Genomic DNA, 14,774 nt, shown 5'->3' on the forward strand with positions numbered 1-14,774 from the left:
TAAATATATGGAGTATTTAATGTTACGCAGTGCAAATTAAGCAGATATTTCATTATAAATTCTTTGGATAAAAATATTGTATAAAAACGACCCCTGAGTTTTGCTGAAGGTTTTCTCTCTATTTTTGGTTGGATGTTTTAAACTAAATCATCAAATCTTGATGGCCTACATGATGTAAAAATAAAATAAAAAATAACCGTGATAAAGTGCCTGCAACTGCTGATTGATATTTGATTTATGTTGCTGATATTTGTATTTCATCACTCAGATCCACAACGTTCTCAAACACCCCGTCCTCTGCATCACGCTGCTGCCGCGCAAAATTCACAAAAACCTGAGAGAAACAGAGAGAAACGTGTCAACTGAGGTAGAAAAAATGAATGGCTGCTTAGATTCAAATTGTAATGTCATGATCTCAGTGTCCTTATGGTAGGGTTATTGTAAACTAAAACAAACTATGTATACATTAATACAACATTTCTGTAAATTGAAATAAAGCTGAAATAAAATAAAATATAAATATTAGTGGAAAAACGAAATGAAAATGAGAAATGTTGCCTAGTTTAAGTTTAATCACCAAAATTATTAACTGCAAATAAATTAAAACTATAACTAAACTAAAATGGAAATAAAATAAAAGGTAACGCTTCATTTTACAGTACAGTACTTACGTGTACTTACAGTGTACTTACCTAGAAAGTACTGGCTAATATAAGGTAAGTACATGGGTTAGGGGTAGGTTTAGGGGTAGGTTCAGGGTTAGTACCTAGTTATTACCCAGTAATTATAGTTACTATAATAAGTACATAGTAAGTACATGGGTAACAGGACTGTAAAAAGGAAGTGTTACCAAATAAAATTAGGCCTTTTTTAATAGCAAGTAAAAAAATGACAAAAGCATATAAGAAAGTGATTAAAAAATTAAACTAAAATTAACATGAAAACTAAAATATATAAAAAATAAAAGCTATTCAAAATATTAAAACTGCTTTTTAGTTATTTTCAACAAAGCAGACATTGTCTTTTTCTGCTGTGTCGTTTCTACCCAATACAAATAGTGGCTTGATCTATCTGACATCATAGCGTCATTTCTTTCAAATGCATTGCTTTTAATGTACTACAACGGAATCAATTCTGTGCAGTGAAAGTCACTGAGAAATTAGTTTTGGTTTCATTTTATTTTATTGCACAATTTTTAATTCCACAAACTCAATTTAGCAGCCATACTGGCTGGTGAGAGAAAAAGTTCATTTCAAACCCTGCTAGTAACCCATCAAGTGTCAGCTTTAACTGGGTCGTACTGCCATCGTCCTCAGCGTCAGCTCATTGTGTCTCACAGTTGCCAGCAATATTGGCATGTGATTCATTTCTCACAAGACGTTGGATGGCAGTACGGGACCTGCTGCATATGAAAACCACAGATGAAATGCACTCGGATAGATAAGGAAGTGTTAGGGATCATAATCAGAGTTAGATTGTGCTAATTTTATGAGTATGACGTCAATGGATAGTCTGGACTTCCAGGGTGTAGAGTGTATTTTCTGGATATACTAGCCGTTATTACAAGAAACAAACTGTATAAGCAGAAACTGCAGATAATATCTAAGATAAACTAAAGCATTTCACACTGACAGGACGGCCAAATGATGATTAACTGGAGTCGACGAGTGTTTACTGTAAAGTGTGTGCTGAGTTTGAGGACGGCAGATCAAGGAGTTGAAGAGAAGCTGGAGGCCCGGGAAAAGAGATGTCAAGTGTGTCAGTCAAATACACACATGCTTGGTACTTTCCCGAAAAAAAGAAGAAGACCCCCCCCCCCCATATATATATTTTTGATAACCAAACAGTTTTAATGATCATTGACTTCATTTGTGTGCAGACAGAAAAAAGAAAGTTATACAGGAGAGGTTTGCAATGATATAAGGCAGACCATCCAGTTTTTCCAAAATCCACAAAATTATAATAATTCGCCATTTCACCACAAAATTATTTCTAATTTATTTAAAGTTGTAATGGATTATTTTCATGAGGATACAGATGTCAGTGAGGGGTCTGTGTGAAACACTTTCTCACCTGCCGTCACATATATAAGTTCCAAGAACCGGCCGAAGCAATTGATCAGTCAAATACACGCATGATTATGTAAATATGTCTATCTTGGCAGTTATATCTTGAGTGAACAAACAGTTTTGGTAAAAAAAGAGAAAAGAATAAAGAATAACCTTTAGAATGTGTGTCAGTATTGAATCTGCTCATTACTGGAGGTCTTAAAGTGAAAAAATAAATAAAAATAATAATAATATGCCCACTGCTGTCTGTGTTAATGTTAATCAACAAAAACAGAAAAAAACAGTACTGGTTGTATCTTTATATTGTATGTATTTGTCCTATTGTCATTTGTTTCTTTATTCTTATTTTATTACTGACTGCTTACTTGATTACTTAAGAACTTTTGACTTTTATTAGGCAAGTATTTGCTGTGGTTTGATAGTTAGATTTAGTACATCGTTAGATAGACTAGCCTAGCTAGCTATATCTAATAGCCTAAACATTATTCTTTTTTCAGATTTGTGAAGACTGGATAAGGCTGTGCACCACACTCAATATCTCCCTTTCCAAGTCTGAAAAAAAATTGCCCATAGGTTGTTTTAAAAGTTAAAATATATCAGAATTGATTTGGATTAGACAAAAATAAACACAATTTATGCATTTTGTTTGCCCTTTGTGTCATGTATGACTATTGTGCATCTAACATAATACATAATATGTTAAATATGGCATCTTGTGAAAAAGAAGTGCACTTAATTGTAATGAATGTACAGTTGTAATGCATTTTATAGTTTATAATTTTAACTGTTATAATGTTAATGTGTTATTCAAAATAAGTTAATATATTTAAATATATGACATACAAGTTTCAAAAGAAATTACATTAAAGTATATTTTAGCTTACCATAAATGCTTGTCAGTACGTTCAGATTAGACTTTAACCAAATTTCAAAGCCAATAGAAGTAATTATGGAATTACATATAAAGATGTATTTAAGTTCATTTAATTGCAATTAATGGATAAGACATGCCTTTGGTGTGAGAGACCCGGGTTCGAATCCACTGTGAGACACCAATGTGTCCCTGAGCAAGACACTTAACCCCTAGTTGCTCCAGAGGCGTGCGACCTCTGACATATATAGCAATTGTAAGTCGCTTTGGATAAAAGCGTCAGCTAAATGAATAAATGTAAATGTAAATTAATATTACAGTGTGAAAACATAACATTCAGTTCACACTTATTCTTTCTGTAATAAGTACTCTTTAAAAGTATGCTACTTGTTTTCACAAAGGGAGTCTGAATCTAAAGCAGAATCATTATGATATCATTCCCATCCTTACTTGCACATGCGTGCCTGTATTTTCTTTTTTTGTTGATGTTTAAATCCGAGATCTAATGCTCATACCTGTATGTCAGGTGTGTGTGTGTGTGTGTGTGTGTGTGTGTGTTACCTGGTCCAGTGTGGTCTGTGACACAGAGTAATCCTCCACGCGCAGCATCTGCTGGTGTTTGGTGAGCTGGCTGAAGATGTGCGCCAGGGTTCCCTCTCCCTGCGGTATCTGGTACTGCAGTGTGTTGTGATGTTTCTCTTTCAAAGTGCTGCCAGGAAACGTGTCCCGCACAAATGACTCCACCACGCACATGTCGGGCTGATCGGCACACACACGAACGATCAGTGTGTAACCTTCCCCGAACCTGCAAAACACACGAGCATGAACTTTATTCACAACATGGAATCAGGCCTATCCATCACAAATCACAAAACAAAAGTTTCCTGGGATGTGTCTGCACTAGGTCTGATAAAGCAGGACTATTTTTTATTTTTTTAACTTTTACTTTCTGTATGGATGCCGATGCAATGTGTTCAGTGCTGAACTCTTCAAACAAACGTAGACATCTCACAATTCAGACTTTTTTTCTTCAAAAAATTGAGTTTTTTTTTTACACATAACTCTGAATTTACTTCTCATTTTAAGTGCTAATAATCCCAATTTTGTGCTAATATTTGTGGTAATAACAATTTGGTCTTTTTCTCTCAGAACTGCGAGTTTCTATATCTCACAATTCTGACTTTCGTTCTTGGAATTCTAAGTTAACATCTCGCAATTCCGACTATTATTTTCTGCATTCTGAGTTGGCATCTTACACTTCTGACTTTAATTCTCGAAATTCTAAGTTACCATCTTGTAATTATGACTTTTTCCCTCAGAACTGCGAGTTGATCCTTTAATCCATAAAACTAGGCTTCCTTTAAAAGAAAAATAAGTCAGAATTGTGAGATATCATCAGAATTGCAAGCTGATGGCTCAATATTGTGAGAAATAAATAATTGTAATAAACTCACAATTTCGCGAAAAAAAAAAAAAAATCAGAATTACGAGATGTTAACTCAAAATGACTAGAAATAAAAATAATTGTGAGATAAAAAGTTTCAACTCTGAGAATTACAAAATGCTAATTCAGAATTGTGAGAAATAGTTGCAATTACTCTTTTTTTAATTTTGTGGCCTAAACTGACTTCCATTTATGGCTTCAGAAGACATGTAGACAGTATCATTTGAGAATAATTTAACAATATAACACAATTAGCATACACTACAGTGTAGTTCTTTAGCTCACATTTACTTAAAACATGGCAGCTTTTTTCAACATCCCTCCTTTTCCATTGCATAAAAGAAATAGTCATTTGGGTTTGCAGTGTTACACATGCTCCTCTAACGCAGCAGAGAGAAACAGCGTCTACATTTTCATCCTTCAAAACAGTGAATCTGTGAAAAGTAGATGCAGATTTATAGTCTGTGTAAAGTGTGCAGCAGTAGATTGTTGCAAAATGTCGCTGGCCTTATAAAACCTTCCTCCGCTCTTAACATCACTGACGTGCATTAGAAGCACTCTAGTGCTTTCATCCTTCTTGTTAAAGAACAGAGACACAAATATGTGAGATCAACACACACACAGACAGACTGTGTGAATTGTATGAAAAACTCACTCACTAAGCACGGTGACTCTAGTAATGGAGCGATTTGATTGGTGACTGACAGGCTTACAGGTGCTTTTATTGGACAGCTGTTTAATTATGTTTGTTTTGGAGCTGATGAAGATGTAGAGGTGTGTGTGTGTGTTTACTCTATAGGTTTGTGTTTATGAACACACTCAGCATTAATATGATTTTATCGGAGTAACCACTCGCTCTCAAAATAATAAAATAAAAGCACACTATGATGGCCGGTGTGTGTCTGCGTGTTTGTGCTACACGGGAGTGTTTCGGCTTTATGTGAAGAGAAGTTTTTGGCCATTTTTAGTGAGATTCCTTAATGCTCATTTGGCGGATTACGGGAAGTGAACAACATATATCATTCCAAAAGAATAAATGTAGCCATCAGTCATTGGGCACATCAGTACTACACAACGTCACGTAGGGAAAGACTTTTTTAGGACGAATACATATTGTTTATTACACTAATTTATTTTAATAATAAACAAACAGTCATTTATCATTAAATATACCACTTTGAGTATGACAATCTGCATTACTAAAATTATAATCAAATTAATGTAATATATAGTCATTCTTCAATTATGTGCTCTTCTAAATATATGAAATCTTGATATGAAATATATGAAATCTTGAAATAAAATTTCTTAAAACTATGTTTAAAATATTTACCAGTATTGATGAATAAAGATATATTTCATTACTGTCTCTGTCTTGATCAACATTCAAGTGAATTTTGATTAAATGTTCGATGGTATTTTTGATATGTGTATTGGTAATAAAATTAACTTTTTTTGGACGTTTTTTTTAAATCAAAATATTATCAAAATCAGCTCTCAAAATCTAATCTTTAAACTATACTTACACTACCGTTCAAAGGTCTGGGGACAGTAAGATTTGAAATAAATTAATATTCTTATTTAAGCAAAGACACATTAAATTGATAAAAAGTGACAGTAAAGACATTTATAATGTTACAAAAGACATTTATAATGTCCAGTTTCAAATAAATGATGTTCTTTTAAACCTTCTATTCGTCAAATAATCCTGAACAAAATCATGATTTCCACAAAAATATGAAGCAGCAATGTTTTCAACATTGATAATAAAGGAATGTTTCTTGAGCAGCAAATCAGCATATTAGAATGATTTCTGAAGGATCATGTGACACTGAAGACCGGAGTAATAATGCTGAAAATTCAGCTTTGCATCACAGGGATAAATTACATTTGAAAATCTGTGCAGGGTTATGTTTTATTTTTTTTTCTGTTTGAGTTTTACTATGAGTTTTTCTCTATTTTCTTTGGTTCCTTCCTGCTTCTGGTTAGTCTCATTGGTTACTCATTGTAACCACTGGTTAGTAATGTCAGCTGTGTCTCATTACGTTGATTAGTTTGATCTTGATTTGTTTGGTTGTTCTGTTGGTTCAAGACAGTGATTACAGAGTATTTTGTTTTGATTAATAAAGAGAAGACTGCAGCAATTAAATCATGCACTTTTATTTCATTTAGCTGCAACCAGACGTGACAGCAATGATATTTCACAATATTACTGTTTTTACTGCATTTTTGATCTCACAAATGGAGCCTTGGCGAGAAACAAGAGACTTTACATAAAGAGACTTTACCGACCCCAAATTTTGAACTTTACAGTATGTAGTAGAATAAGATTTTGACTTGCAAACAAAACAAGATTGTATTGTTTTAAATAAAATGGAACAGATTCTCGAAATCAGTCATCTCATCTTCAAACTGTCCCTGTATTAGTTTTTTTTTAATGAGGGTGGGAAGAGCAAGACGAGCATAACTCATCCACTTACAACACCTACAGCACACTCACTATAAAGAGGAATCAACATTAAAATGTCAGCGGAGACAAAGACAAAGTTGCCCTCACTTTGCTGTATCAATCATGTGAAGAGTGGAGACAATAAAGAGTTTAGATCAGCACTCAAACAGCAGCACTGACACCAACAACACGGATTGCTTTAGGAAATACACGTAGCAAATATTCTAGTGGTCGAGTGATATGATTTTTTGATGGTTGATGTTGTAAGACTGATGCCGAACTGTCTGGACCAAGAGAGGACTATACTCTGAGAAAACAATGGACATTTGAACTCTCTCTTGCAAAATTAGCATCCCCATCCGAGACACAATCACATTGTGTCAATCACCTCAGTATTGTCTTAATCTACATTTCTTTCCCTTCATCCCCTCTTCCCCCATCTCTTGGGAAACCATGGCATTATCAAACCAAAGCTACTATCAGAGAATTAATATTGGTCGGCTTATATCTGTAGTAGTGGCCATGACCTCTGACTAGAGATAGTGTTACAAATTTGATTCAAGTGTACACAGATCTATGGGAACTAAACAAAATACTTTTAGAGAGAGCAAGCATGAGCGCACCCCTCTAAATAGTATAGTTCACCGGAGCGAGAAGCGACATTGGTTTCCAAATGAACGAGTGTAATTTCAACAGAGTTAAATAGAATAATCAAGTGTCTAGATATATTATCATCTAAATGATCAATGACCAATAACTAATTGGCATTCCAAACTAAATTCGAGGTTGCGATAAAATGGAGTCAGATAGAAGTAAATTGGAATTAAACTACTTTGGCTGAAAAGACAGAACACGCAGTACTCCTTCACCTGCTTATCGGAAACGGTTGTTGGCCTTACAACCGATATCTTGGCTAATATAAAATTACACTATTTACATGAACTAACAATGGACAATACTTCTAAAGCATGTATTATTCTTAGTTAGTGTTAATTTCAACACTTACTAATACATGATTAAAACCAAAAGTTGTGTTTGTAAATATTATTTAATGAACCTGAGCTAACAAACTAAAAATGTACAGTAGCAGTTGATTTTTTTATTAACTAATGTTAACAAAGATGAATAAACACTGTAACAAATGTATTGTCCATTGTTAGTTAATGAGTCTATGGTTAATTTGTAGTTAATATATTGTAGTCTATACATTGTTAGTATAAAAACCATTAGGCCTGTGGAGAGTCATATGTTGCACAACATATGGTAACATAAATTGTGTGTGATTTAATGTATTTGTAAACATTTTAAGGAACACTGAATATGAATTCAATTCATGTCTAATAAAGGTTGGTTTAAAGTTGGTTTTAATTAATGAAATTTTCCCATTTTCAAGTGAGAACTAGGCTATTTCCTCCTAATAACCAATTAACATTTCCTTTTCTATGAGCTATAAATAAACAATAATAATTGTGTTAATTACAGTGACAAATAATAAAGAACTCACTATTTGTATATAGCCTAGTAATGTATCAACAATGTAGAGAATACATTAACTTTGAATTAACTATAAATTAATAAATTGATAATGATTTGTAAGTAATTTATAACTGTACACTTGTTATAAAGTTGTTACCAAAATACATTCATACATAAATAAATAATAATTTGAACTGTGATTAAAAAAATATCAGCCAATGCATATAAAAATGCCAAATATCATGATATTATCGCCCTTGGCAATAATGTATACAGAGAAATTTATTCCTAAATGCTGTTCATGTCAAATACATCCAGTTATATTTATTTACTAAAGCACATCATGCACTGAAAGCCTTCAACGTGTGCAACTCAAGCGTTGTCTGTGTTTGACGACATGAAGTGAAGTGTGTTTCCTGCTGAGTGTGTAGAGAGAAGTGAACACTGTGACCCGTAAACGCAGCATGAGTGACGGCGTCCTACAGATGGCAGCAGAAACACGCCGCAGGAGGAAGAACGCGATGAAGAAAGGGGAAGCGACAGAACAGGGGAAGGACTAAATAAAGAATGGCTGCAGACGGAGTGAGAATCGTTGGCTGACGGAGAGGTGTAGATCTTGTCCCACTGCTTTGCTCCATTAGACGGCACGGAAAGAAAAGATAAAGGAGAGAGAGGGAGGAGGTCGATCAAGGGAGCAGCTCTTAATTGCCTCTTCACTCATTAATGCCCACACCTCCACAATCATTAATTACAACAAAGAGAGCGAGAGAGCAGCTAAATTCAGACACATAATAAATGTAAGGCCTGGATTATGTTGGTATTTTAACTTTTGAATGATTCATTTAATAAGTATGGAAATGTATTATGAATATTAATATTATCAGGACAGTTTGTGCTGCATACTCTGCCATTCAAATGTTTGTAGTCAGTAATATTTGCAATGTTTTTGAAAGAAGTCTCTTATGTTTACCAAGGGTGCATTTATTTATTCTCAAACATTTCAATTTTAATTAAAGTAAAAGCATATTAAATTATAAAATGCTGAAACATCAATTCTGTTAGTTGGTTGCCTTATTTCTCTAATGTTTGATTACAAAATTCCTGATAAATTTCATAAAATGGAACAAATAGTCATGAAACTGTTTTTGACAGTTAGAAATGGTATTGTTTTGGAAAAATGCAACAAAATGACCAACCACCGACGGTTATGCATAAAAGTGCAATAAAAAAACAAAAAACAATAGGCAAGGTCCTTGAACATGGAAAGCATTAGAAATTACATGAAATTTTGGAAGCAAGCCAAGTTTAATTATATTTCCCCACAAAGATAAATGTTTCGTTGTATCCTGCTCTGCGCTTTGAGAAGTCTGTGGGACACGAGCAGGACAGAGCCCATTAAGCACAAACTGTGTAAAAATGTAATTTGACGTGAGATAAAGATAGAAACTAATGAGATAGTGTTTTTCTCCTTTGCCATTGTAAAGGATGCAAATACAGGGATTAAGTGAACGAAAGAAAGTAACGTTAATAATCCCATCCGAAAGGAGACGTTTGAGAGAAGTTTGGCTTACTGCCATGGGCCAGTTATCACGCTGACCGACACCGCCCTTAACAAAAGTAATTTATATTTAACATTAATTTACTATACACAGTAAATGCAGATGAACATTTAATTGACATATTTTTAATTCAATTCTTTAAAAACAATGTTATAGAACTCTTGTCAAGAACTCCCTTCCTTCCTTCCTTCCTCCCTCCCTCCCTCTCTCTCTCTCTCTCTCTCTCTCTCTCTCTCTCTCTTAAATTATTTTTATTAACCTAAATATTAAACTAACGTTTTAAGTGCACTACAAATGAACAGAAAAAGGCTAAGATATATCTTATCCTGTAATGCAGGCAAAACTACACAGCAATGAAAGGGTTAAACTACAAACCATCAAGAGTGTAAAATAGACTCTCACAAACACACAGAGCCAGAGTGAGATCTGGAACTGTTGTAAACTGTTTACTAGTCAGTTAAGCCAGAAAAATTGATATTTTAAATAAAATCTAAATTGTGACAAAGTTGTGGTCTTTGGAGCAGTAGTTAAAAATGCAGAGGTTGATTAAAAAATCCACATTCAAACAAAAATAGCTGACTTCCTGTTGGTCGGAGCTAATGACCGTAAATTAGAAAGTTGTCCGGCTCGAGGAGAACAACACATGTCCTGAGTTTGGTGACTGTAGGTAAAACTAACCCCCAACTTTTTTTTGGTAAAAAAAAAGGGAAACAGGAAGTGTGTATTAACTTCTACAAGAATTGTGAAGAGATATCTTGAATTAAGTTTATTTATGGAGGAATAAAACTACTGTGACTTATTTGAATTCAATTTAGTACATTTTATCAATGCATTTTTGATTCCACATGTTTGTCAATTCAATTCAAATTCACAATCTCGAATAGAAAATCAAAAGGGAGCCTTAATTTCTCAAATTCAGAATTAGTATTACTATACTGGTGGGGACATTTGGTCCCCATAACGTAGGGAATACCAGGACCACACACAGACACACACACCATCCCCTCACCTGCTCTTAAGGTGCTGGATGCTGCCCAGGCATTTGAACTGTCCGTTCACCATGATGGCCATACGCGTGCAGAGCGCTTCACACTCCTCCATGCTGAAAGCAGACAGACACACATATATTTGAACACATGGCAGCATTAGGAAAGGTTTCCACTGACTGTTTTCATCTAAATCTGGCCGTTCCTCAGCATGAATCTCTGGAGAAACACCATCAAAGCATCAGAAACCCCAGAGCTCAGGATCCGCTTCCAACCACATTCAAATGAGACTCATTATGAAGCACATGAAAGCCTTTCACCTGCACAGCCAGCCAATGAGGCCGAGTCAGAAAAACAAACCGATTTGCTGCCAAATCATGGGACAAACGTACATTAGCTCAATCTCTAAACTGTCATATTGCCAGGGAGCGACACATTGCATCAATTAGCGAAAGATGCGACCTTCCGTTTACATACAAACATATCAGTAACTCACATAATAAAGGTTCACGTATGAGACGGAAGTACATGCTCTGTACATTAGACATGAAGATTTGAACTTTATGAAATCCGCTCATAAGTCATGTTTATAACTCACATAATAAAGGTTCACGTATGAGACGGAAGTACATGCTCTGTACATTAGACATGAAGATTTGAACTTTATGAAATCCGCTCATAAGTCATGTTTATTATAAAGTTAGACTAGGAACAAGCTAGAGCAGAGGTGAAATGCATGTGATTTACATGTATGTAATATATGTAATTTACAATAATGCTTGATTATATGATTTATCTGTTTTTAATTCATGTTGGCTAAACTGAGAACTAAACTGAGATTCAATGTCATATCCAAATAACTAGGTAAGAGATTTGACAAATATAAAAAAGGAATTTATATTACATAATAATGGAAATATACAGTGTTTTATTCTCCCATAGCAAACCATGGTAGTAGTAAATTCTTTTAATATAAGCAATATGACACAAGTAGGAGTGCGATATGGCTCTATATCAGCAGCACTGCTGTGGTTCAGCCGTAGGTAATCACAGCCGTGCTTATATAGAGCCATATCGCACAACTACAAGTGTGATATTGAGTTTATACAACAGTTTGACGGCACTGTCAAGTGTGGAAGTGTGTAAATAAATAAGAAACAACGGTGTGTATTAAAAACCCCTCTTGTGTGTGAAGCTACTTCCTTTTGCTACAGATTCAAATCTCCAGTTGACAGTTTAACAGTTGAGCCAAAGACTCTGTTACTAATTCGAAAATGTCACTTTAGAACTTGGAACACTGAGTTGCTTTATTGAAGCTATTATATTTTTTCTTATTCCATGGTTTATCTGAATACTCAATTCTGATTGGCTGGAAGTTGTGCAATAAAACAGACGCCTGCATTGATGGGCGTTTGGGTGAGGGGGTTATGAGACATTGGTTTAAAAGAATACAAAGACATTTGATAGGTCAAACACTGGACAAATATGAAACTTTCCAGAGCGCATGTATCTACAGTACCAGTTCTGTACCTACTTAACCACATTCCGACAATTGTATACCTTAGAAGTAAGCTAAATCAAAAAAAAAAAAAAAAAAAAAAAAAAAAAAAAAACTGTTTTGGGGACATCCTCATTTGTAAAAAAATTCTAAAAATATAACGTTTTTCAAACTATAAAAATGCAGGAAGATTTCAGCTAGCGTAAGTTATAGTTGCTGCATTTAAAAACAACAGAAGTCTATGGAACAGCCCATTTAGACAGCTGAGTAAAGGTGTATGCTAGTTACCTGTGTGAAGTGAGAATAACAGATCTCCCCTCCTTGATCACACTGAGGATACAGTCCCACAAAAAACGGCGGGCCTTGGGGTCCATACCTGTGGTGGGCTCATCCTGCACACACACACACACACACACAGGACAATGTAGTATGTGAAACAGTATGCATAATGCAGTGAGAAAGATTTCAAACAGCAGTTTACTACAGTGCAGTGCTGTCACATGACCTTATTATGTTGCGTATTGAAAGTCAAGTCACATTGATGGGTAACACTTTACAATAAGGTTTTATTTGTTAACGTTAACTACATTAGTTAACATGAACTAACAATGAACAATACTTAGTTAATCTTAGTTAATGCAAATTTTAATTGCATTAACAACATGTACTTACTATATAATCCAGGGTTAGGGTTTGGTTTTGGGTTAAGTTTCTTGTAATTATGCACAATTTATGGTTATTACAACAGAACGTACATGTAACGTGTAACAAGGACACTATAAAATAAAGTGTTACCAAAATGTGCATATTATACACAGAACATGTGCTATTTATTGCACTAATAATAAGATAAGAGTGTTAGTATGCAATTCCAAACAAGATGTACATTGGATGTAAAAAATGGATAACATGTGATCTTTGACCCTGAATCAGAGAATCATTACATGACGACATCCCTCCGTCCTCTGTAGTGCTTCAGAGCGGGACGGACACGCCGCGAGCACCTGCCTCGTAATTCCGCCTTTAATTAGCATCCGCAGAGAGTGAATCAGGAGTTATTCTGCAGGTTATGAACGTGGATTACTTCATACGAGCCTCCGTCAGGCAGAATGAGATTTTAATGCCAGCAAACAGAGACGCGTGTGTGCGGAATGTAAAATCTCGCTTGGAAATACATTAGAAATGTCCCACGAGTGACCTGGAGTGCTGTGTTCTTTTCTTCTTTAATCTTTTCTATCGTTATTCCGCTCTTCATTTTATCTTTAATCCTCAAGGACGTTTTCTCCCGTCTGTGTGTGTGTGTGTGTGTGTGTGTTTATTTTGTGGATAAAACTGTCCCTAGGAGTGAGCTACATCTGAAAGAAAAATGTCCTTTCAGAGACAAGGTAAAAATGAATAATAACGAAATTCATACAGCTCAAATCATAGTTTCATTAATGTTTTCGGTCACAATTTACAATAGGTTCCATTTGTTAACATTAGGTAATGCATTAGAAGAACATGAACGAACAATGAAAATACTTCTAAAGCATTTATTAATCTTGTAAATTTTAGCAGACTTAATACTATTTAAGTTCAAGGTCAAACGTTTATTTATATAGCACCTTTAAATAACACTAATGTTGACCAAAGTGCTTCACAAGTAGAGCAAAATACACACATAGTAAAACAGAACATATCAAGATTCCAACCAAAAACCTAAAAAATGAAAACAGAAAAATGTATAATAAGCAAAAGATAGTCATAACCTGGTACATCACAAAAACTGCAACCCCATAGCCTTTAAAAAGTGCATACAAAATATTTTTTCATTTAAATTAATGCATTAACTAATGTTGCAATCAAACTCAGTTTGGACTTGTTTGGACTTTTCCCCGGTTGAGTTCGTTGTCATGGTTGGTAATTTGATTTCATCCTTATAATGTTAGATGTGTTGAAAGCTGTTCTCTTCGTGTGGATTATTGCCTGTGGATTTATTACTGCCTTTTGCCTTCATCCTTGTGTTTATGTGTATTCTACAACACAGCATTATAACAGCATTAACTAACAATAACTAATGCGACCACATTGTAAAGTGTTACCTATTTTACAATAAGGTTGAATTTGTTCACTGCAATGGTTATATTCTAAAGGATAACAATATTTCTAAAGGATTTATTAATCCTGTTTAATGTTAATTTTAACATGTACCAATACATTATTAAACTCAGTCAATATTAATATTGCTGAGCTAGCATGGACATTCGTATTTGTATTAACTGACGTTAACAAAGATTAATAAACACTGTAACAAATGTAATTCTCATTGTTAATGTTAGTTACAGTAATACATCAACTAATATTAACTAATGGGACCTTATTGAAAAGTGTTACCAAGTTTTCTTCTAGGTGTAGGGTTATGGGTGAGAATAGTTTCAAATCC

The 14,774-nt window shown here is 34.4% G+C and overlaps 1 protein-coding gene across 2 annotated transcripts in view; it reads right to left on the minus strand.

The window, feature by feature from the left end:
* Window positions 1-204: 204 nt before the first annotated feature.
* LOC130082283 (phospholipid-transporting ATPase ABCA1) overlaps window positions 205-14,774 on the minus strand; it is a 203,137-nt gene continuing 188,567 nt past the window's right edge. For both annotated transcript variants that reach the window (XM_056247087.1, XM_056247086.1), the window contains exons 46-49: window positions 12,641-12,744; window positions 10,878-10,970; window positions 3,502-3,745; window positions 205-334 (exon numbers count right to left, since the gene is read on the minus strand). In XM_056247087.1, coding sequence (XP_056103062.1) covers window positions 236-334; window positions 3,502-3,745; window positions 10,878-10,970; window positions 12,641-12,744 — 540 coding nt within the window. In that variant the 3' untranslated portion in view covers window positions 205-235. The remainder of the gene's footprint in view (window positions 335-3,501; window positions 3,746-10,877; window positions 10,971-12,640; window positions 12,745-14,774) is intronic.

Source organism: Rhinichthys klamathensis, unplaced genomic scaffold (genome assembly GCF_029890125.1).
Source record: "Rhinichthys klamathensis goyatoka isolate OS25496 unplaced genomic scaffold, OSU_Roscu_1.1 h1tg000042l_1, whole genome shotgun sequence".
Classification (NCBI taxonomy): Eukaryota; Metazoa; Chordata; class Actinopteri; order Cypriniformes; family Leuciscidae; genus Rhinichthys; species Rhinichthys klamathensis.